This window comes from Dermacentor andersoni, chromosome 3 (genome assembly GCF_023375885.2).
Source record: "Dermacentor andersoni chromosome 3, qqDerAnde1_hic_scaffold, whole genome shotgun sequence".
NCBI classification, from domain to species: Eukaryota; Metazoa; Arthropoda; class Arachnida; order Ixodida; family Ixodidae; genus Dermacentor; species Dermacentor andersoni.
Genome location: NC_092816.1, coordinates 55,683,937 through 55,708,140, shown reverse-complemented (window position 1 = coordinate 55,708,140; position 24,204 = coordinate 55,683,937). Strand labels below are relative to the sequence as shown.

Genomic DNA, 24,204 nt, shown 5'->3' with positions numbered 1-24,204 from the left:
GGAATGCTTCTTTTAAACCCTTCGAGGACTGGAAGTCGCGTCATGTTCGGCCAATGGGAGAGCCCGCTCAGATGACGCCACCTTCGGCCAATGGTAGGCACCCGTGCGGTGATGTCACACCCGGCGGCTCCCCGCGGTCTTGCCTTGCTGTGGTGCAATGCTCTCTTCAAAGGCGGAGAAGGGGGAACGATTGGGCTCCATTGTCCGAGGGCCCCCTGCTCCCGGTGGTACGGCCCCGCTGTGGTGGCAAATGCCTTCTTCAAAGGCGACCGGTGCGACGCGGCCAGGCCTTCCCGGTACATCGCAGCCGTCTTGTTTCGGGACCCACTTTTCTTGCAACAATGCCGGGCGATCCCTTCGTTTTCTGGAAAACTCAAGCATTGAATAGCTACTGCGGGGCGTACGAACTTGTTGGCACGTGAACTTGTTGGCTCGAGCGATCCTCTGGAATGTGCTTTCCGCGCTTCTGCGCCTCTCAACCAGCTGTGCTGCGACTCGATGTGGCCCGGGGGAACTCGAAGTAGGCGCAGGAAACAGCTCCATATCTAACATCGGCTAGTCGTCCCACTCAATCGGTGCCTTTGGGGTGCTTCCTTCGGAATGGAGCGAATACCTTGCCAGTGGCGCTCGTTCCCACAGATGGTGGATCCATTCGGTCGACTGAATCGGAAAGTTTCCAGGAGGAGCTGCGTGCTGTGACGTAACATTTCATTGACATCTCGGAGGTGAGGCGTTTTGGCAAGTCTGGCATTCTGTGTAAGTCGTCTAATGTTCAGTGCCTCAATGATTCGCTTAACTGCACGAGATTCGCCAGCATCGCGGCCCGTGCTTTCGTGCCACCTCACCTCGCATGCGTGAAGGGCATTGTTCGTGGGGTACCCACCCCTCCTGAGGCTTCCTTGAATATGCTCTCTCCGGCGGGTGTTGTTTCTATCTACAGATGTAATAGCTCAGTGGGTGATAACCGAGTTCCAACTGAGATAGTTATTGTATCGTTCGCCGGTTTAACGCGCCCGTCTGACCCGCCGTGGTTGCTCAGTGGGTATGGTGTTGGGCTGCTGAGCACGAGGTCGCGGGATCGAATCCCGGCCACTGCGGCCGTATTTCGATGGAGGCGAAATGCGAAAACACCCTTAGATTTAGGTGCACGTTAAAGAACCACAGGTGGTCAAAATTTCCGGAGTTCTCCACTACGGCGTGTCTCATAATCAGAAAGTGGTTTTGGCACGTAAAGCCCCATAATTAAAAACGCGCCCGTCTGAAGTGAAGGCATGGCCGTATTCATTCCGCGTGGAGGCGTTGACACCTGTACCACTGCAGTGCCGAAACTGCTGGAGATATAGACACAGTGCGAGTGCCTGCAGATCTTCAGTGAGATGCTGCAACTGTGGCAGCTCTTACACATCACATCATGCAGCCTGTGGCGTAGATGCACGAAGGTGTTGCATGTGTGAAGGAACACGTAGGGCTAATGATAATGACTGTCCTGCGCGAGGCCGTGAGATTCAGGTGCTTGAGATTGCCGAGAAACGCCATTGTTCCCGTGCGGAAGCAATAGCGGAAATTGAATAGCGTGATGTCGGTTACGCAGCCGTTTCATCCCGTCAGTCCACGTCTCTAGAAGCCACAGTTTCGGCCGCTGTAGCCGCAGATGTTGACAAAGCAATGCCAATAGTTATGGAGCATCTCTTCAATACGTTTGCCGAAGGTATTACCGAGATACTAACTGCCAAATTCAATAACCTCCTACTAATCGCACTCTTCTGCTGCTGCCCCAACCTTAACTGGTATTTCTGCTCATCATTCAAAAGAAACCAACTTTGACAGTTCGACAGGAATCGGGTACGGTACTTCCCTGGGTACTAAGCCCTCTGCGACTGCGGGACCCAGCCACTCATTTGGACACATGAGGCTAGGAACCATTAACAACAGATGCAAGAGTTCCCCACTGTCTCCGACTGATTCTCCTAAATATAAAGCGAAAAAAGGAAAAAAAAACAATGAACACCACGAGCAGGATGCGTTGCGTGCTGCCATGGAATCATCCATTCTAGGAACACCATTGCATCAGTAAAGGTGCTTCAATGTAATTGCCGCTCCATCTCCTCCGGTTACGTTGACTTACTTCATCTAGTCCATGTCCTAATTCCAGATGTCATTTTACTTCAGGAATCATGGCTTTCGTCACATCAGAGATTTGCTATTAATAAATTTCGAACATTTAGTCTTGATCGCCATGGTCTATAGAGGCGGAGGGCTGTTAGCTTTACTTTCATCAAAAATGTATCATAAGGTAACTGTTTCTTTTGAACGTGTGTGTTCAGACGGCGAACTTGTAGGATTAGATTTTTTTACTGCCTGATTGCACTGCGTTTAAAGGGGTTAATGCGTAGTTTCCGAGCGGAGTCAAGTGCACTCATCACCTGGACTCACTGTACCGAACTCGTACAACTGTAACGCTTCTGGCAGGAGATTTTAATTCTCACCACACTTCTTGGGGCATGAAAACGGATGTTTGTAGAAAAAGGTTGTGGAATCGGGTGAATGGCAATAAGTTTCGATGCCACAATTCAGGTCGAATTACTTTTCTACGTGGGCGATTCTCATCTGCATTAGACCTGACTTTCTCGTCTGCTCGGTTCTCGTCTGCTCGGATGTCTATCTCATCGTGGGATATACCTTTGACAATGGAACAAGTAGCGATCATTTACCCATTACAGTTGAAATTATGCTTTCACGTCAGGCTCCTATTGTGCGGCAAAGACGGCTCATTAATTATAAAAGTTATAAGTTAGCGATAAGTACAGGGGTATAACCTTCGGCTACTCATGATGACAGCGGAGGGCTGACTCGGTGGTACTACTTTTAAATTCTGCGATTCAGCCCGCTGAATTTACGGTTATGTCTAGCAGCTCGCCGTCAAATTCATCTTGGTGGAATGAAGCATGTACAGGGGCTTACAGGCGAAGAAAAGCAGTATGGAAAAGTCTCCAACATAATCATTCACCAAAAAATTGGATTGACTATAAACTCTGTGCAGGTCTGTTTAAAAGAACTGTGGCAATAGCAAAAGATGAACAAAATAACGAACTGCATTCATCTTTGTCAAAACCAGAAAGAAGATCGGCACTTTTTAGGTTTTTACGCAGCAGAAAATCTGATCGTATTCCGTTGTTCTATCACCCAAAAAAGCGGTGGATATACTCGATGATATCGCTAAAGGGCTTTAAGCACGCTTTTCTTTGCAATGCCCTAGACCTAGAAGGTTTAAGAGTTCGACATATGAATTTGTAGAAGTAACCATGACAAGTTATCCGGGGTCATTTTAACTGCACACCAATCGGCTCCTGGACCAGACCGTATCACAACAGCTATGATTAAACTGTTATTTAACTCTTCCCCTAATGAGCTTTTGAATATAGTCAACTGTTCACTTCAATATACATGGATCCCGGACTCTTAGGAAATTGCAAAAATTGTGCTTTTACTTAAAAATCGAAACCTCGGATATGTCTTGGACAACATTCGGCCAATCGCCCTTACTTCGAATCCAGTCAAAATAGCAGAAAAAATAATTCATGTCCGGCTCAATGAATTCACTTGTTCCCAGGGTACTCTGTGCGTGAGACAAATAGGCTTTAGGTCTCAATGTTCCATATGGTCAGCTCACGTTGATTTAGAAAGCCGCATTCGACTCGTAGGACTATCAGGGCAAGTTACAGCTTTGGTAACTTTAGACGTTGGGAAAGCATATGACAGTGTCGAGCTTGGAATTTTAATTTCTAGGTTAGCGAGCTGTGCTGTTCCAGACTATCTAGTGGCCTGGATAGAAGAGTTCCTTTCCGATAGACATTTTTTTTTGCTTCAAAGATGGGGTTACATCGAGGACACATAAACAGACGAGAGGTGTACCACAAGGATCTGTTCTTTCTCCGCTCTTATTTAATATTTTGTTATCGGCTCTCCCAGTTCATCAGGACGTGCAATTTTATCTCTGTGCAGATGACATTGTATTTTTCTCCTTATCACGGGATGTCAATATGTTACGCCAAATTTTGCAATCTGATTTGTCTGTACTCGAGTTCTGGTTGGACGGGCTGTCTTTTTCCCTTAACGTCAAGAAATGCTCGTTACTTTTGTTTCCATTGGCAATGGCAAATCCCGTTCTCATTTTACTTCATTATCGAAATGAGCCGACACCGCAAGTTGCAGCTTTGAAGTACTTAGGAATAACATATTATGGAACGCTAAACTGGCAGCAGCAAATCGAAACAGATACTAGTAAATGTGAACGTGCAATAGGATTGTTGCGCCGTTTCATTAATAAAAAGATGGGTATGCGTACGGCTATGTTGTTGATGATTTATGAGCTTTACGTCCACCCCATTCTCGAACTCGGCTGTGTTCTTTTTTCAGGATGTGCTGCATACAAGCTAAGACCTTCGATACTAATAGGCAAGCGCTCCGTCTATGTCTTGGGCTGTCGCGTTTTCTGGCTAACGACGTGCTTTATAGGGAGGCAAGGATTCTTCCCCTTCAGTCCAGATTTAAGCAACTCACTGTCCTGACCTTTCTGAAGCTATACGATGCACCCCTTTTCCGTTTGCAATCCATCATCATCAATTCTCTCGATTCATTTTTCAGAACACATTGGCGGCGTTATCGACAACCACAAGTTGTTTTTGTTCAGACGCTGTTATCAAAACTTGATGTTCGGCTACAGTGCCTGATTTCTCCAAAAGCTAATTCGTTAAAGGTTAAACTGATTTTTGATGACGTTTTTTCCAAAACACGCAAAACTTCTTCCGGCGCGCACACTTGGTCTCCTTCAAGATCATCTTAGTAAATTTCCGTCCCGCTCGGTTGCTTCTACGGATGCAACACAACATTTAGAAAAGGCCGGAGTAGGCATCTTTTCATGTCGGCTTAACTGGTCTTTTGCTCTCCATCTCGCTGATTACACCCACTAGTGCTTGCAGAATTTCTGGCAATTATTCTAGCTATGAGAAAATTGGGTCCCCAGAATTCTAAAGTGATATAATTGTTACTGATGCGCTTTCGGTTTGTACTCATTTAACTTCTAATAATCGGTCACACCTTCTGAGTATATCTTCAACGCTATAGCACCGAACAATTTGTCCGAAATCCGCTTTGTGTGGGTCCCCGGTCATAGTGGAATCTTTTCAAGTGAATCAGCTGACTCGCTTGCATCCTCATCACTATATGGCCCAGTCTTAAATATTCCTGATTTCGCTTTTATAACAGGAGCTCGATTTAAACGTCTTTTATTTTTAAATTGTAGTAATTCATCCTTACTTTCCGCAGATGATTTCCGACACCTAAATTTCCGATAAAACACGAGCAAATGCCTTTCACGACAATGCGAGGTGACCTTAAGAAGCTTCCGTTGTAGAATTCCCCGCCTAAATTTTTACCTCCATAGATCTGGTTTGTCCTCAACTAACCTCTGCTCTTTTTGCAATGAACCAGATACAATGGACCATTTCTTTCTTTCTTGCCGCCGCTTCGCCGCGCTCCGCAAAATGTTTCTCTTATTTCTAACTATAGTATAAGCTAGGCATAGCGCTTACTACACCAGACATCTTGTCCTTTGGCGCCTACATGTCAATCAGGCACAAGCCAAGGGTCAATGATTTCTACTGCACACAAGTTCATTGAAACGTCAGGAAGGTTTGCTGCTAGGTGCACCGAATGTGGGACGCTTTACTTTATTTTCATTTTATCGTAAACGTATATGCAGGCACTCTACATTTCTGTTAGCATCTTGTTGCCTATAGTGCTTCGTTTTGAATGTACGCCTTTACCCCCTTTTGATATTTTATTAGATGCACTTTTCAATGAACCCAGTGTGGCCAATGCCCCCTGTGGGTACCCGAGCCTTGTTTTGAGGCAACAACAACAACGACAACAATACGTTCCAGTAGGGTAATGTAGGACAGCCTTGCTTGATGCAGTGTTTGCTGTGAACGTTTATTTTGTCAGCTTCTCTCATTAGCACTGTTCGACCGAGTGTAAACGTAATTCTAATGCGTGTTCTATTTATTCCTTTCCGTCAGGCCCTCGGCTCGTACGACCCCGTAGCACTGGCGCTAGGCTTGGTTGCTGCCTCCGTGGCCGCCGCACCCCGACTGCTGTCCTCCTCACGTGAACCAACGTGGCTTGGCATGGCGCTCATCGCACTGTCATTGCTGTCGGCGCTCTTCTTCGTCGCCATGGGATCCGTGGGCGCCACCGCCGCTCCGGGCAACTCCTGGAGCTTCGCCATGCTCATGCTCAGCGACAGTGCGCCCACGGGGGTCAGTTGAGTAAAGCCTAACCATCTGCGCTTTCATAACCTGTCACTGTAGGCGATGCTAAGATACGTCTTCGGGAAAAGGCCAGTACACCTGTCAAGGTGATCAACAATGGCTGAACAAGGACAGCCTCCATGATAGAGCCTAAGCAAGGGGAGCTTCAGCACTGTTCTGCAACTGTTGACCACTTCAAGCTTTCATGCTCCTATGAACTCTTGTTTAGTACCTCTCCAAAGCTTATATTAACTGCGCTCCATGCGCACTCAAGATGCTGTCACAAGATTTCTGATGGCGCCTCACACAGTGGCGTATCAAGGCTTCTTTAGTATGCTTCGCATCCTGGGCTTAACCTTAGCTAAGCCACAGCCATTATTTTTTGGGGGGGAAGAGGTAGTGGGAGGTTAACATGGGTGTCGTTTTATGCCAGATATTCGGCACACAGAAATTTCGGGCGGAAAGCAGCCCCCTCCCCCGTGGTTACGCCCCCTGGCCTTACCACCCTTCTTTTATAGTTCTCTGCAGCCTTTACAGTCACCTATCGTTCTCGCTGCGGGAGATGAGTGACCGCGTAAATTCTCGCTTCCAGCTCCTGTCCGGTGCGGCACTCTGCACGTACGCCTTCATCGGTCCGCACACGGCGCTGCGGCGCGCCCCCGACAGCCCTCAGCCGTGGCGGGACCTCCCCCTGGCGCTGGGCCTCAGCACGGCGCTCACGTTTCTGCTCACATTCTCCATGGCCGTCGTGGTGACCATCCAGGCCCGGCACGACACGGCCCGCCCGCTGGCCGCCATGCTGGCCTCGTGCTCGGCCGAGTGGGCCGGCACCGCCATGAGCGCGGCGTCGCTCCTGGCCCTGGTGGGACTCGCCCTATACGGCCTACTTCCATTGGGCGGCGCCGTGCGCTCGCTGGCCGCCGACGGACTGCTCTTCCGCGGCCTGGCCAAGACGTCGAACGCGGGCCGACCGGTGGGCTCAATCCTGGCCGCCGGAGCGCTGGCCGCCGGGGCGGCGCTGGTGGCGCCCGTGCCCAGGCTCCTGGGTCTCATGGCCGTCGGGCCGCTGGCCCTGAACGCGGCCGTGTGCGTGGCCTTGCTTCTGGCCCGCTACCACCCGGCCAGCCGGACTGCCTACGACCTGATCGGCGACGAGTCGCCGCCGGCCAAGGAAGGTTCCGCCGCCGGCAACGGCGGTGGCAGCTCGCTACCGGCGTCGTCGACGACTTCCCCGAGCTCCTCGGCTTGCTCGTCTTCGTCCGAGGACGAGGAGGACATCGACGCCCTGGTGCGCGAGTACCGCGAGCGACTACGCGTGGCGGCGCTGACCGACGGACTCCTGGCCGGAAACGGTGGCAACTCGCTGCGCGAGCCCACGTCGGCGACAGCGCGCCGCGCGGACCTGGCCGTCTCGGGCGTCGTCGCGGCACTCGTGGTCCTCTCGGTGGCCATGGAGGTCGGATCGAGACTCGAGGGTCGAACGGCCTCCGTCTGCGCGGTTATATCGACGCTGTGCGCGGTCGCGGTGGCCGCTCTACTGGTGCTGCTGTCGCGGCAGCCGCAGGTCCAGCTCGGTCCCAGCTTGTTGCACGCGGGAGCGGCGTTCCGCGTGCCCATGGTGCCCTGGCTGCCCTGCATCGGGGCCTTTCTCAACGTCTGCCTCTTGGTCGATCTGCTCGTCTCGGCCTGGCTCGTGTTCGTTTGCTGGCTGGCCATAGGTCAGTACCAGGTTATTGAGAACGGTCTCGCTCCAGATCCTGTCGATGGACACTCGGAGAAAAGAATTTACGAACGTGGCAACAAGACACCAGCAGCTCTCGAGCAATATCGGTTCCGGGTTCACTTAGTCATGGTGCATGTCACGATTGTCCATGGCCTACTGTAACTATGCATGACCCTACGCTGCCCAAGGTTGGCGTTAGCTGTAGACTCTAGAGGGAAGTGAACCGCCGTGGTTGCTCAGTGGCTATGGTGTTGGGCTGCTGAGCACGAGGTCGCGGGATCGAATCCCGGCCACGGCGGCCGCATTTCGATGGGGGCGAAATGCGAAAACACCCGTGTACTTAGATCTAGGTGCGCGTTAAAGAACCCCAGGTCGTCGAAATTTCCGGAGTCCTCCACTACGGCGTGCCTAATAATCAGAAAGTGGTTTTGACACGTAAAACCCCGTAATTTAATTTAATTTCTTTAGAGGGAAGTGGTCGTGTCACACAGTATCATAACGTAATATACCTTGGAACAGTGCGAGTTCTGGAACCGCTGGCATGCCCACGGGTGCAGAGAGAGTACAAGATTAGCTGTCGAGTACGTCCTGGTCCCGGGGTCATTCAAAATTGACTGTACCAGAACTATCTAAAAGAGAGGAGCCTCGGCGCTACTAGTTTCGTATATTACCCATGTCCACAGGTGTGGACCTTTCCAAGCAAGAGAGCACGCGATAAGGAAAGGAGAGACAGGGTGGCTAACTGAAGAACATTTCAGAATGTCTACTCTGCACATTGGTATGGGGGCATTAGAGGTGTCCGAGGCTATGCGTGTGAGTTGTTGCACACAGTCTGCTGAAATAATCAAGTGTCAGAACGAGGGAGACCTCTGCTGGGAGCACACGTTTCGACAAAAGGATTTCTCTTCGTCAGGGACCCCTGCCGAAGCCAAGTCCCCTTGTCGAAACGTTGGTTCAAGTCTGAAGTTTTCCTTTTTTGGCGAATGCTTATCACTTCAAGTCTACATCTTCCTGTGACCCCTTTCCCTCGTTTAAGCAGCCTGTCAAGGCGCCACGCTGAGGCAAACAGCGCCTCAGGTTGTCGCAAAGTCCGTCGGTCGCACAATCGGGTCACAATCAATGGAGCAGCACGTTTAAGAAGTCACTAAAGATAACGCTAAATCAGTTTATATTGATAAAGTGTGCGCAAACAACTCTATTCTCGTTGATTTCGCGGCGATGGGTTGTTCATTAGATGAGAAAACGTAGGACAAATTTCCATTTTTTTTTCAAATCTCGCACCAAAATCTTAGGGACGGTGCGTCAGTGTGACGTCACGAATTCGAGTATTTCTTCACGTTTGGGCCTTTGTGGTTCGGTAAAAGCTCTTGAACGTTTATTTGCATTTGGTTCCTTTAGAATACAATGTATAGGTAGTGGATTTTTACCGGTGAAAATTTCTTTTGGCCCAAGCAGACGCCGTCAAAATCCACGACGTCACGACATGCTCTCGCGAGAACTTAAAGGTGGTGTCGCAACCCTTCTCTCCTTTATGCTTCTTTCCTGGCTTACCAAGCGTCTTCCCGCAGTGAGGGCACCTTTTGTGATATTGTAGAAGTCTAATTTACTCACGCAGCTGAAATAATTTTCTCCTTTAGCAAGCTCGCACGCGCCGATGTCAGTCAAGAACTGGGGAGATATTGCGTAAGAGTCCACCTAGTGTACACGTCCACTTCGTCTGCTTTCGAAGTTCTGATTGGTTGTGCTGGGCTGCGCGTCCGCAGCAACCACGCAGGCGCGACAGCCAATCAGCGCCTCAGCAGCAGACGAAATGGACATAGTCCACCAGGCGGTACTCTTACAGAATACCTCCCCTCTACAGCACATGCGGCACCATTAAATTCGCGGCCTCCTACATCGCGCCTGTTCTTGATTCTCCCAGGCGTGGCCCTGTACCTGCTGTACGGCATCCACAGTTCGACGGCCGCCTCGGAGATCCCGCTGCCGACAGCGGCCGCGGCCGGTTCTCCCCGGCAGCCGTCGCCCAAGATCTCGCTGCAGCCGCTGGCGCTGCAGCCGCACAGCATCGTGTCCCACATCGTGCCCTCGCACCGGAGTCACCCGGGCAGCCAGCGGAGGCTCGCCGAGCTCGACACGGTCTTCATCCAGCACTGATCTCGGCGAGGCCGCCGCGCATCCGCCTCGAAAAGGCTAGTTCGGCGGCGGCTGTCGGCTGCCCCGTCCTTCTTGAGCTCTCGTACGTTTCTAGATCGGTTCTGATACGTCTGGGGTTTGCTGCATAACGCGAAGAAGTAGGTAACCGAAGCTCTAAACGTACGAGAACAAGGAAAAACGCTCGTTGCCGTCTGTTCGTCGTTTCACTTGCTTAAGCAAGCGGCAAGCCGTCACAATTGTTATAGTTGTCATAATTATCGATATTTATTAACACAAAACCTATAGGGGAAATCGTGCCGGAAAACAGCACAAGAAGAGCTGTAGAAGTCGTATTCTCTGTGTATTACTTTCAAGGATACTTTTACCCTCGCGTGACGTAAGGTTCAGCGCGGCGTGTCATTAGAGCCATGATCGTCTTGTTTGCTAGCTTACGCGACGAAAGCGCACTGTGCACCCACTGTGCCACCGCAAGCCGGTGGTGGTACGTCCAAAGTTAACTCAACGTCCTATATAAATAAAAAAAAAAGAAGAAACGGAGGAATCTTGCTGCCCATTCCCCGGTGTCTTGTGGAGAGTGCGCTCATTTTCACGTCCCTTGAGGGTCAAGTTAACGAAGTTAACACGACCCCATACGCAGAATTTCTGCATCTACCTTGTGATGCAATGCTATTACGCAGTAAACTGAACTCTATGTCACGAACTTAAACAGAGTTGTAGAGACTGTTATGAATTATTGATTTCGCGTTCATGTACTCCGCGTTGTCATCGATTGGCTGATTGATTCACTGATTGGTCGATCATCGATCTCTTTCGCCTTTATTCCGTCTATAAGCGCGCTTTTGAAAGTTTTAACACGAACTAGCAACTCGCCATGACAGAATGACTGGCCGAATTAAAGACGCGAATAGTCGAAAGATGGGCCACGAAAAGTGCACGCGTGCGCAGTAATCCTATACAAAGGACTGCCACCCATCATCGTGTCCCTGTTTTCCTGCGCAGAGCACAAAACAAACCGACCTGCTGTGTCACCGGGAGAGAACCAAGGCGGTCTCCCTCCCTCTCCCCCGGAGCCCCGGCAAACGTCCTCCGGCGAAAGAAACGGTCTGCGCGATTCGGACATGGGCCGCGCCACCTGCGGTCCCGCCGAAGGGGCCGCGACGGCCCGGGACCCGCTGAGCCAGCGCTCCCCGGCGACCCCCACGACTGCCGCCGCCGACCAGCAATAACCGAGGGAAGCCCGGGGGGAACGAAAACGAAAGAGGGGCCGAGCTTTCGTCCCCGTTTCTTCCTGTCGCGACAGCGCCGTCCGAATAGTATATATATATCTATCTCAGTTGTGCTCTGGAACGACGACGTTATAGGGACGCATGCAGCTGCGTCGCCATCACTACATGTTATAGACTGTTCGCGTTGTCCCGTCCCTGACACACACACACACACACACACACACACACGACGAGAGGTCCTTACTACAGTTTGACATACAGGCAGAAAAGTCGATGTAAGCAGGAGATGACAAAAGAAGGGGACGTGTCTCAGCGAAGGACAAAGTTCGGTGACTTCTGATAAATGTCGGAACTGTTTCTATAGCTGCTGCGTTTGAAGTGCGTTCCAGAAATGGGTCAAACAAACAAAAGAAAAAAGAGCGCCCTGCTCTGATTGTTATGAGATGGTCATGCTGTGAAAGACAGAGAAAAAAAAGCGAATGTGCATATACGATTACGTGTTCTGTTCATTTTTTTTTTTTTGAATGGAAATACGCTATGGTTTAGTTCAGCAACCGCCCTTGAGCTCTCTTTCTCTTGCGCTCCCGTGTTTCGTCTGGAACGAACTTGCCGAGTATCGCACCTCTATATAGCGAAAGGCGCCGCGAACGTCTTCATAATTAATGCCAGCGTTATGCCTCCTGTCGAGTGGGGTCATTTACGATATACTTCCCTCCCGAGTTGAACTCAAACATTTAACTAACAGTACATGGCACAGTGTTTGAAATGCGTAGACACTAAAAGTTAAATATCTCGTCAGGAGTGGCTGGTCGGTACGGCGTAGACGAGCTCGTTCCGCGTTCTGCTCGCAGCGTTGCTGATCGAAAGCTGCCTGCTCCTCAGAAGTACGTAGGACACGTGACCTGCCCATTACGGAGCCGGAGAGAAACTGCTGCGCGCGCGCTTGGCTGCGACGGAGAGCAACGACGTCACTACTGGCGCAGCCAATCGCGCGTCTCTCTCGCTCCTTCTTTTTTTTCTTCGCGCATGTACATGGGGGTTGCGCCAGAGGAGTTTTCGGCGTACAGGCGACAGACAGAGGGACGAATCGGCTAGCCATATACAACTTCGCTGTAAAAAGAAAATATGAGGTAAATTTGCGTGCCATAAAACCACGCTCTTGTTTACGCCGCACGACGTAGTTGGGGATGAAGTTTCTTTAGCGCGCACTAAAATCTAAGTATACGAACGTTCTTGCATTTCACCCTCATCCAAATGCGGCCACCGAGGCCCACATCGAATCGAACCCGCGACCTCAGCCGAGCAGCACAATGCCATATATCCGCTGGGCTTACTGCGGCGGACGCATAATTTGACTCTTGGTGTACACAAAAACAAGACGCATTTCTGAGCAAAACAAATGTGGATGTCCGTGCATTGCAAAAAAAAAAAAATATATAAGAAAAAGGACAGTGAAGTGTGCGAGTTGTAATCTCAGCGTGAACGCTTTCAGAACTTGTCAAGCCTGCACAAAAATGCTATTTCATTTGCCTTACTTCATTTGCTGCTTCTACAACCAAGGGAAAGTCCTGTCGCTTCGCGAGCTAACGCCGCAAAGCGACAATCGCTGTCGATCGACCAAACCGCTGGGGGTCTGCGCCGTTGTGACTCTGGCGGCTGGCTACGCAGTGCGGAGTTAATTTTCACTTCCATTTTTTTTCTCCTGTTCATTCGCGAGAAAAGAACGAAGGTACTCAATTTTCTACCGAAATCTTATTCGCGCCTCTGTAGATCGTCCCAGTCGCGTATACAGGAAACTTCCCACCGCCCGGCGAAACGATTTGCTCCCAAAAAAGCCGACAATGTTCGTTTCCAGGAATGTGCGAACTCTTTCTTTTTTTTTTAATCTTTTAGTCTTATTTTCGGCAACCCATGAAAGCGACGGCAATTTGCTTCTTCTTTCACTTTCGCGAGGCTTACTTTACTGTATTGCACATTCCTTTAGTTCACTTACGATCGGTTTCTCTTGTAATTTCATTTATCCTTTCTTTTTTTTCTCTTACTACCTCCCTGGTGCCAAGCAAAGGGATGCGCAGTCGAGGACGGCAGGAAATTAGGCTGGGCGATGAAATTAGCAAATTTGCAGACGCAAGTTGGAATCAACTATAGCGCAAGACAGGTAAATGGAGATCGCCGGGAGGGGCCTTCGTCCTGCAGTGGACATAAAGATAGGCTGGTGATGATGATGACCACCACCCGACTGCTTGGTCTAACCCTTATGGTGTGTGGGTTTATGCCACATTGGCGGGAAACCATCATCATCGATAACAAATCTGCAAGCGTCGCTGTCGATTTACGTGATCGCTTCAAGGCGACAAAACGATCTCCCGCATGCGAAAAGAATCGAAAGAGAGAGAGAGAGAAAGAAAGAAAGAAAGAATCGACGCAGCCTCTCCCCGCGTTGTACGCGTCGTATTCAACACAGAGCGCGCAGAATCCGAATCTGGATGAAAAGTCGGAGGCGCGCGATCCCTCTGTTTTCACAAAAGCCAACGCGAATCGAATCGCGTTAATGACATCGTTCCCTTTCTTTCTTTTTTTTTTTTCAGGGCGAGAACAGTTCATTTTTCCTCATCTCCCAGTTCTCTAAATTAGGCGCGTTATTAAATCAGTTTGACCGACAAAGCCACGGCGAAGACGATGCGTTTCCTTCTTTTTCCTTTATTTTTTTCGCTACATCGCACGATATCCCCGCGGGCTGTGCAGTATGCAGGCGACAGTCGAATACATTCGAAAAGCAAACGACGTCCACGCACGGGAACACCGCTCCGTTGTGCGCGAAATCGAACTTACCGGCCGCTCGCTCGCTTGCTGGCCCGAGCATCCGTTGAGGGTGCGGTCTGTATAGAATACTTCTTTGATCGGTTACACCTTAGCACAAGAGACCGACCGGTAGGAAAGACACCGCGGTGTCCAAGCCAAACAAAAGACCGTCGCCACTTTCAACCCACTCTCTCTCTCTCCTTTCTCCTCATCCCTAATCTCCCTCACTCTTTCTCTCCCTCTCCTCTCTGTGTTCTCTACACGCACTTCCATTCTTTATCCTTCCTCTCTTTGACCGCCCAAAGCGATGTACCCCCGGGTCGATTTCGGGTTAAAGCCATTCCGAAATGCGGCCCCGAGCTCCGGCCTATGTGTACTGCAGATTTCTTGTTGTATTATTAATATTATATCCGTTTAAGAGGTACTATAAAGAAAACCGTCCGAGTCAGTTCAGACAGCAGAGTATTATTTCAAAAGTTATATTTGTACATCTATGGAGAGAAAAGCTCGATTTTAGTGAAGCGAGTCAATCGATCACTCGGACGGCTGCATTTTTTTATTGGGCAGAAAAACAAGTACATCCATAAATTTAAACGAAGAGGAGGTCCCAGACCAGAAAACAAGACTGCAAGAAACCTGTTTGGAATTTATATGTAAGCAATAAAAGCGTGGAAGACAGCGTAAGTGCGATCAGAAATTACAAAAGCTCAAGTAATTAGAAAAGAGAGAATTTATTCAATACTAAACAATAAACACATGATGGAACTTGCAAGCATTATATGTATATGACAAGAAATAATGGCATTTTTTTTAATCGATAGTGTAAAGTTCCTATCGTGATGGTATAGCTTGGTGATACCACAATGACGATGCGGTAAAGTAACCAGTACGCCTTCCTGAATTTCAACGTATCACAGGCAGCAATAAATTTATTTCAGAAATGAAGGCCAAAATTTCGCCTTTATTACCTCGCCTAAACTGTAGCTCCCGTGACGTCATACGTTTCGCTTTTTTTTTTTTTTTTGCGTATTCGGGTCATTTTCTGTGCCAGGTCAAGTTGCCGTGGTGAGCAGCCTTCGCTATATTTAGAACGTCAATGCAATCCTTGTCTGCTGACAAAGGATTTCGTGGCGCTCAGCGGTCGCGCTTTGGAAATTCATGACGTCACCACAGAGACAGTGCGGCAATGTCACGGTGGCGTCGCCACCTGTCTATTTCTTGATCGCATCCTAACGGGGTTATAAAGCTTCTCCTGACGAAAATACTATTTGAGATAGTTAGCGTAATCTACCAATCTAACTTCACCTATTAACGGCACCTTGTCCCGTTTCCTTAGGGTGGGCATTCGCTCCTGCGGGGAAACGCCTGCCATGGCTCTTCTCCGGCACGTCCATATAGAAATCCTTTCAAATTTTACAGAAAAATGAATAAGACTCGAAACAAAATCGTTTCCGCAGTTCAGTATTCGTGCAGCTGAGAGCTTCGCGATCTTGTTCGTTTACCACTTCCTGCTTTTTTTTTTCCTTTTTTTTTCCGGGCACGATTTCCCGAATTTTCGAGCCCTCGCTCGATCTATAGATTCGCGCGCGCGAGTCGTTTTTCATTCTCGGAACGATCCTGTGACACGGTACGAAGTAGGAGAGAAAGAAAGAAGAGAAAAAGGTTACGTTTCTTCGCAGATTTTACAACCCACCTAGCAATGTAGCAGTTCATTTGTCTTCTCCACACGGATACACTACTGCGCCGTAGCGACACAGCTAGGACTATATGCTCCCTCTCGCCAGTTCTGTGCAGTACACAGCGAAACCCTGTCGAAGTATCCCATATGCCCCGCAACTATCAGGTCCAATGAACCCCCGTATGTGCGTGGCATCCGCACGTGTATGATCGCACGGTACAGTCGCATGTGTTCCCATTCAATCATATGGCATTCGAAAGACACGAACGAGCACGAAATAAGAACACACAAAAAGAGCTTGTTCGTGTCCTTAATATAGATGCGTCCGTTATTTTTTTTTTTTTTTAGTACGCTGCTTTATATGAATCGTGAATGAACAATAGGCCCGTAAGTATACCTGTTAAGAAGATTGATATGCCGGCCCTTCTGGCGCTAATTAGTATACTGCCTGTCTGAAATGAAGTCTTAGTAGTTTTACTAAATCTTCAGCATCGTTAGAAGTAAATTGCACTAGTCGACCAGAAGCTTTTTTTCATTTTTTTTTTTTCATGCAAGATAATTCCCGAAAAGGCGTCCGCCATGTAGACACGAGAATCGCGAATATCAAGGACGAAAGAGCGACGAAAAGGGCTAGTCGGTGGCTGTTCATACTTTCAGTGATTTCTTATCCCCCAGCGCCGACATCAAGGGCGCGTCCATCCTCTAGCTCGCCGCGTATTTCCTGCGTGACGTCACCCGCGCGGCGGCGTAGCCTCAGTTTTTTACGTCGAGCGGGTGACCGCTTGCTAGCATAATCCTGGCAGGAGCTAGTTCACTGGCGTCACACGTCGGCGCAAGTGCCTCGTGCCACGCCCACTTAACGGCCGCACTTGTATAGCGTACACCCGCGCTAACAACGTCGTTACCGCGCGAACCGAACCATCTGTAGTCTCCTTGCTCGACGGCGGGTGACGCAACGCCCGATATACGTCGCAAATACGCCCCGTGTAGTTGCTGCTGCGCTGTTCCTTCGCGCCAAACATTAACAGTACTACGGGTATGCAGTGACGTCATCGAGTTCGCCACATTACAGTACAGCCAGCTCGGTGAAAAGCAGCACGTAATCTAGATCCGCTCATCTTCAGTAGCATAGTGGAATCTGTGGACAGGGCTACAAAATGGCGTAGGTGACGTCATGCGAACAATCCGTAGGCTCGCTGCACTGCACTTCGTTGGTAAGATGGAACAACGTTTCGTTCTTTTCCTACAGCATTTTTTTTTTCTTTAAACTTCTTTGATATAACGCCTCTTACTCCAGCGTTCGCGCGCGCTCTTTCCCCACCAGCAAAGAGCGTTTGATATATGGCGCGTGTGAGTTCAGCTGCACGGAAAGGTGGGTCAATTTCAATTCGCTCGAGGAGCACATTCTCCCCTACTGCAACCCGCGTCTACATCACTGTAAAGTACATTTTATTTCTTTAAAGCATGATCGAGTGTCCACCGAGCTCTACACGACGGATGCTTTGTTCGCCCCCTCCCCTCCCCCTTGCTCCTCCTCCATCTGTCTAAACCCACCGTCCCAACCCCGTCCTCAGCCCTCGTTCCATTGCAACCCTTGCATTCCCCCCGATCCTGGAGACCCTGCAATCGAGCATTCCAAACGCTTGTGATTATATGGTTCGCGGGCAATCTGTTATTCTCTCCCTGCTCCGCAGCAGCTTGTTCTCTCGGGTGCTCCATTACTTGAGCGTCATCAACTTTATCTTCTGAGCCACTCCCGCACTCCCTTTTTTCTCTATCTCTTTTTTTCCGAACATGTACTCACCCTTTACACTGAACGAAACGTGGCACAGCCCCATCAAACATACGACAAATAACACCAGCAGGCTGCGTCTGCATTCCAACGCGAGGCACGTCGGTATACCCATTACCGAGACGCTATAGGAATGAGGAATTCCTCGCAAATACGTGATATCCTTGAACGGGTATCTACAAGAGTGACACTGCGGCCCAAGTTGGAATTACAAGAGCACCGCATTTGTCTAAAAAAAAAAAGAAAGAGATGAAAGGAAAGCTTTTTCTCCAGATATATTAAGTGTAATTGAAACAATCTGGCGACGACTGGCACCTTGGATTTCTCTGACAGCTATAGTGGGATGTATACTGACTACTAGCAGACGATATTGTTGAAAAAAAAAAAAAATCCACACATTCTTTTGCATAAAAGAAGTCTTTCATCTTAACATCAAGCTTCCGTCGATTATGCACCCATTCTTCTTTCTTTTTGCCACCGTAGTACACTTAAACGATAGTAATGATGAAGTCTACTGATATCGCGGACGTGTGACCGTACAGTTGTTAAGGCACGTACCTGGACCGTCATACATTCGACAGACGCGCATTCGGATCACATCAGGGTATACAAATGGAGCTGCCGCCATGTAAAGAGGACAGGAGAAAAGAAAGGAAAAGAAATTAACGATATTACGCTTCGTTACTTTTTACATATTCAGCCGTGAGACTAGCCCATTCCTTAATAAAGCGTTCCGACACGGTTCTAAGAAATTTCAATGGCTGAATGTGCAATGGCTGTATATTCAATGTACATTCAAATGCACGGTAACGTCAGATACGGGGCTGAATTCACAGTTTTTTGTTCTGAGTGTTGCTTGCCATTTGCTGCTCGCCTTCGCTAACAATTGCCGCCAACATAATTTTTTTTTGCATCTGTTGTTACTAAAAGTTCCTGTGTAAGAACTTCGTTAGTAAATACGGACCCCAAGATCTAGCTTACAGTCTCGCATCGAAGATGAAACATGCAGGGTTGTTGCAGAATGCACAAACTTGAGTTCTGGCCTGGCTTACAAGCATGCGCTTCATCCCATGTGCTTCCTGTAATGTGTGCACTGATCTGAGCATGTCCAACTGCAATGTCCCCAGTAAGACCATGACAGAAAAGTGGACACTAACTTATAACTCACACACAGTGTTATTAACTGCCCTAGTCACTCCAGACACCTTCTTCACACGTCTTAATCGAACGTCTGCGCTTAAAGACGACGTCAAACAGCGTTAAATAAACGACCGCCCCCCTCCATTTTCTCGATTCGTCTTCCAGCATCACTTTGCGCTGAGACGGCACTTTCTCGCCTCAACCCTAACATATCTCTCACTTTGTGTACACAGCACACTCGGAAGACAACGTTAAGATGGAATAGCCTATATAAGGCTTCACCGCACTATTGTGGACAAATGGAACCTCAACAGAATTACATAAGCAAAATCGCAAGGTTTTAATTGCCGTATATAGCAGACACATCAGTGGACTCAATATATATAGATTCCATATGCCATACTCCGTTCTTTGTAGTGCCGCGTAAATGTTTTAGTGCCTAGTAATAAATATGTAAAGGAAGTCTCACGGGAAAGCGGCCTGCATCAAAATGCCTTGAAAGGCTCGGCAAGTATGTGCAGGCTTGTTTCCCAAGAGTCAGTGTGCCGATGGGAGAGACAAAGAGGGAAGAGCTGTTGCCTTGATGTGGCTAGCCGCATGACGTCATGCTCCCTCCCTCTAGTTTATTCTATACGTTAAAACGAACTGCACCATTAGTCGAATCAAATTCTCGCAATTTCATTGGTCTTGGTCGCGTTTCAATTGTTCACGATAATGCTGTGTTTGCACGTATTATACTATATACAATTTTTTCGCGTACGTTTGTGCGCTGTTTTTGCCACGTCACGTGGTTCATGTGGTTGTGCCCTTTATTTCGGCCTTACTACACTCTCGACGCACTGTTGTGAGAAGTCAATCAACTCGACCGGTGTCTTGCGTATCTACGACTTTGGCATTCAGCGCCCAGTAGCAAACAGTGCATGGCGAATGCGTATATGAGTCAATTAACTCGAAAAAGAATGTGTGTGTGTTTCAGAAGCGAATGGTTCTCATTGATATGTGTGTTACGAGCTTGAAACGACCTGTCTTGTAACCTTCTGTGTAATCTCCCAGATGCTTGCTATCATGGCAAAAGGCTGGTCAGTGCCAGATCAGTATACGTAGTATATAAAGTCGGGAGCAAATGTCTAGAGACCACAGCTTCAGCAAGAACATTAGATTTCAGCCGTGCAACATGGAATTGTTTCAGTGCATTGCGTTGGTCGAACAGGCATGCATAGGCTGTACCACTTGACTTAGGTCTGCACGCATGTGGTCTGCAGACTTTTTCTCATGACTGTACCTTAGAGCTTTAGACCGTTAGATAACACCCCCAGTGCTGGTTGCCGCCTTTACCGCAATCAACAAGATGGCGCCTGGATGCGTCAAAGACCGACGCTCACACATGTGAAACCTCGAATCCTCTGCATCAACAAGGAACCCTCTGCATCAACTTGCACTGTGGTCAAGCATATATTTAAATGCCGCTGTACCCCACTTTCGAAAGAGCGTCGTTATGCCGCATTTCACTAAAGTTCCCAAAGCCGTTGTTGGACATAGCCACCCTCTATACTAAACTCTTCTAAACCGTGAACATGGTGTCTTAGAGCCGTTATAGAGAAATGTCATAGACAATTTATCTGAGAATTACGGTACAAGTTGAATGTTGTTGCGCCAGAGATACTCAAATTACATTACACTGTTTATGAGCTCAGAAACCTTTTTTCTATAGAGAAATGCTTCAGGAGTGTGTACAACTTGGTATACTTATTGCATGTTCGCTGTCACTTGTGTTTTTGGGGGGATCGATTCCCTCTCATTGCGAAGACCTGACGCTATACCTCCACTGAGACAACACCTGTATGTCACTGCTGCATCTGCTGAATGTTCACGCCTTCTATGTATAGGGCTAGTACAGACTTTTGAGTGAACAGAAAGACCTGTTTAAGGCCAATTGCAATGAAATTTCACTTTGGCTATATTTGTTATAAGTTAGTATATATACCACCAAAGCAATCTTGGCAGAACCGCGGAGCTGCTAATAGCAGTTTTCTTATTAGTAGCCTTCAAACAGCACCTAAGCAGACTGGTGGCTGTTGCGATCAATGGACTATGACATAAGTCCCAGCTCACTACCTCCGAGATTTTCTAGCGCGCACCTCCTGACCTCGGAGGTCATGCTGAGGAGCTGCGTGCTCTAGGTCATGTGTCACTCCTGGTGAGCAGCAACGGCCGTGTTTTTTTTTTTTTTACTTTTGGTATCAAAAACAGCAATTTTTGCAAGCTTTTCATGATACTTCCACTCGTAAACTGAGTAAGAGTGGTAGACTTCGCATCGCTTCAATTGTAGTTCATTTGTTCGCACGCAATTAACATTCGTAATCTGTGGTTGATGTTATGATAGCTCGCATTAGTTTCTTGGAATGCGGAGGTGGTAAGAATAAAAATAAATATGATTATTTTCTACGAAATATGGCACTGCAATTGGTCTTCTGAAGTAAAACTCTAGATTTAACCATTGTATTCTGGGATTCCAGGTATCACAGCTGTCAAATACATTATTTCTTCACAGTACCATTGCTTCAAATAATTTGTTACAATACATGTATATAGTAAAGTAAGTTACAAAACATTAAGATCACTATAGAAGAGTGGAGAGGAGGTGGACACAGCCACGGCTTTTTTTTTCTTACTAGATTTTGAAAGGACGTTGTCACTCCTTAATTCTAAACAATATAACTGCTTTCCTCTCGACAATCAGTGCTGACACAGCTTCGTAATAATGTATGCTATTCTTTACGATAAAAATTCCAAACAGCATGTTTCGGACTAACAAGGTTTGTTTAAAGAAGCAACTAAACAAGGGTCATCTCTGCACTAGAGTAATGAAGCATCTGTATTATGAAAAAATACAGTAATATAAAGAAAGGTAAAGAAGTTCGTTGACTGTCGAAAGCAGTTGAAGACAATCTGAATGTGGTATCAGGACAAAAGCTCCAAGAAAGACAATGTTTCACTCCATTTTTCAAGCAGCTGTTGTATTATACATCCTCCTAATATCACTTTTAACTATCTGCACTCGTGGATTTAACTGAGTACAGCCGACCCACAGTGATGAAATATTTCGGTCTGTTTGAAAGGCATCCCTAAATTTCAATTGGGACACCACATTTCAAATATAATACATTGTGTATTTTTGCGATTTTTTAAAGCTTTTGTGTGAAATAAAGGTTCTGGAGCTCAACACAGCACAAAATATATTGGCAAGCCTCGAAGCGGCATAAATAATTTACTGTACTTTTTCTACAAACCAGAGCACGGAACTGGTCAAGCTGTTAAATCAGCTTTTTTTTATCGATGGAAATAAAATTATTATTCTTATTATTACTTTTGGTTTCGTTTCCAAGGGGCTGTATGTCATGAGGCAGAAGGCGGTCACGTCGCAGGAGAACATCGTGATGTTTTGGCACTCGCTCAGTCACGTGACGTGACATGGCCCGATGAAGCAGCACAACAGCATAATTAGATTGAAACACATTTTACTTTGATGGTCAGATTGATTCCTTGAGATTGCTAGAAGCACCTTTGGAACACCATTATCTGGCCACCTAATAATTATGTCTTGAACCGCATATTAGACTACTTGTGATAATCCCGATGAAAATCCGTACACATCCGAAGTTTTAATTAATGTGCGTTGACTGTAAGTACTAGACGCCATTATCTCTTGCACAGTGCAGGTAGATTCTTGTTGTGACAGCAGTGTTCACATGGTATGCTTGTTGCTTGTTATGAAAATGACGTTGCACTTTAATAGCTCGAGATTCTGTTTGTGACGTCTTGTCTTTCTGATCTGTGATAGTGCCAAAAGATTATTATATTGTACAAAAGCTAGGAAAAAAAAAAGACAGGCCGAGCGTGCAAGTCAGATGCTCAGCCACAACAACAACGATCTTTGTGAGGTGTGTCTGCTTTAGCCCGATGTTGTTTCTAACTACTACTACTATTACGTAGATCAGCAGCAAGCACGTTTTCTTGTTTTTTCCCCCCAGTTTTCAGTGAGGTCTTGTGGACTACATCGATTCCAAGATGAATCAAAGTATTTTTAACTCCACTGTATGCATTAACTGCAGTTTGTGCTCACTTCGTGAATTGGTTTGTCTTGCACAGACACGGAACGTATATGTAGACAGCATGACAAGATCTTGTGAAATAAACATGTTTTCAGACACGAGCAATGAGCACTCGATTTGGCCGTGGCCTGTGTCCCCATGGAAACCCGGGGTGCTGGTCTGCACGGACAATGTATGATTCAGCCATGTCCACACCTTGAGCCAATCAGAGAGCATGGCATTTCTGTGAGCCAATCAGGGTCAATAAAATAGCAAAGTTGACAATATGGCAGAACTTCAGCAACCGGGGGGGCGATCTTACAATGGTTCCTAAAAAAGCAAACCGTTATAAGATCACACCCCAGACTAGCGCTCCCCAGGTGCTATTTTGGAGACTAAATTCAGTCACGTTAACAAATTCTGCCATCTTGACCTTTTGAGCAAATCAAAGAGGGCACATCGTGCCCCGTAAGCCAACTGGAACAGACAAAATGGCTAAATTTTAGAGTCCAGAATAGCACCTCCGGTTTGTGCTTACCTAGCGGTTGTGACGTGATACGAGAGCAAGCGAGGCCTCCAAGATTGCCAGCGCCGTTAGTGGAGTAAATAATCTCGGAAGCCATGTAAAGGGGCTCTCAGCCACACAGGCAAAATGCAATGATGCTATCGAAATAAGCTGTTTCCTGGTCATTCTTCAGCCATGAATTCAACAAAATTTTAAACTGTGCGACCAAGACAGGACATGAATAGAAATATAGGTGCACGCACACATTTCTGTTCATATCCTGTCTTCCTCGCAAAGTTTAAAATTTTGCTGAATCTATGAACCAACTAGCCCAACAACATGCCTTACTTCAGTCATAAGTAGGCAGCACCATTGTTCCACTATAAAACAGAGCTTTCATTGCCCATGTTTATTTAAATCGTGCGCAAAATGTCTGAGGTGGTTTAGGGGCCAATTAAAGCATGCATAGCTATTCTGCTTTTTTCAACACTATAATGGTAGGGGGAAAGTTCAGCAGAGGCTTGGATAATCTCCAACAGTATTGCCAGCACAAGTGATCACTCAGGAAAGTCAGAGGTAATGTCTAGAAACTGGATGCTGTTTTGTATAGGCAATTTTCTAGTGAACCTCCACCTTCCACCTTTTGTGCTGAATTCCAGTCACAGAAGTGTCAAAGTTACCTAAAGCAGAAAACCAAGTAATCGACCACGTAACAAAAAATATAGATGCCATGGTCACCCAGAGAGCAATCTAACTTGCGATGAGCCTTGCTTAAGTATACAACA

The 24,204-nt window shown here is 47.5% G+C and overlaps 1 protein-coding gene across 1 annotated transcript in view; it reads left to right on the top strand.

Moving 5' to 3' along the window:
* LOC126520798 (cationic amino acid transporter 2-like) overlaps positions 1-23,036 on the top strand; it is a 97,834-nt gene extending 74,798 nt beyond the window's left edge. The window contains exons 3-6 of the mRNA XM_050169587.2: positions 6,078-6,317; positions 6,901-8,026; positions 9,953-10,220; positions 11,185-23,036. Coding sequence (XP_050025544.1) covers positions 6,078-6,317; positions 6,901-8,026; positions 9,953-10,185 — 1,599 coding nt within the window. The 3' untranslated portion in view covers positions 10,186-10,220; positions 11,185-23,036. The remainder of the gene's footprint in view (positions 1-6,077; positions 6,318-6,900; positions 8,027-9,952; positions 10,221-11,184) is intronic.
* Positions 23,037-24,204: the final 1,168 nt, after the last annotated feature.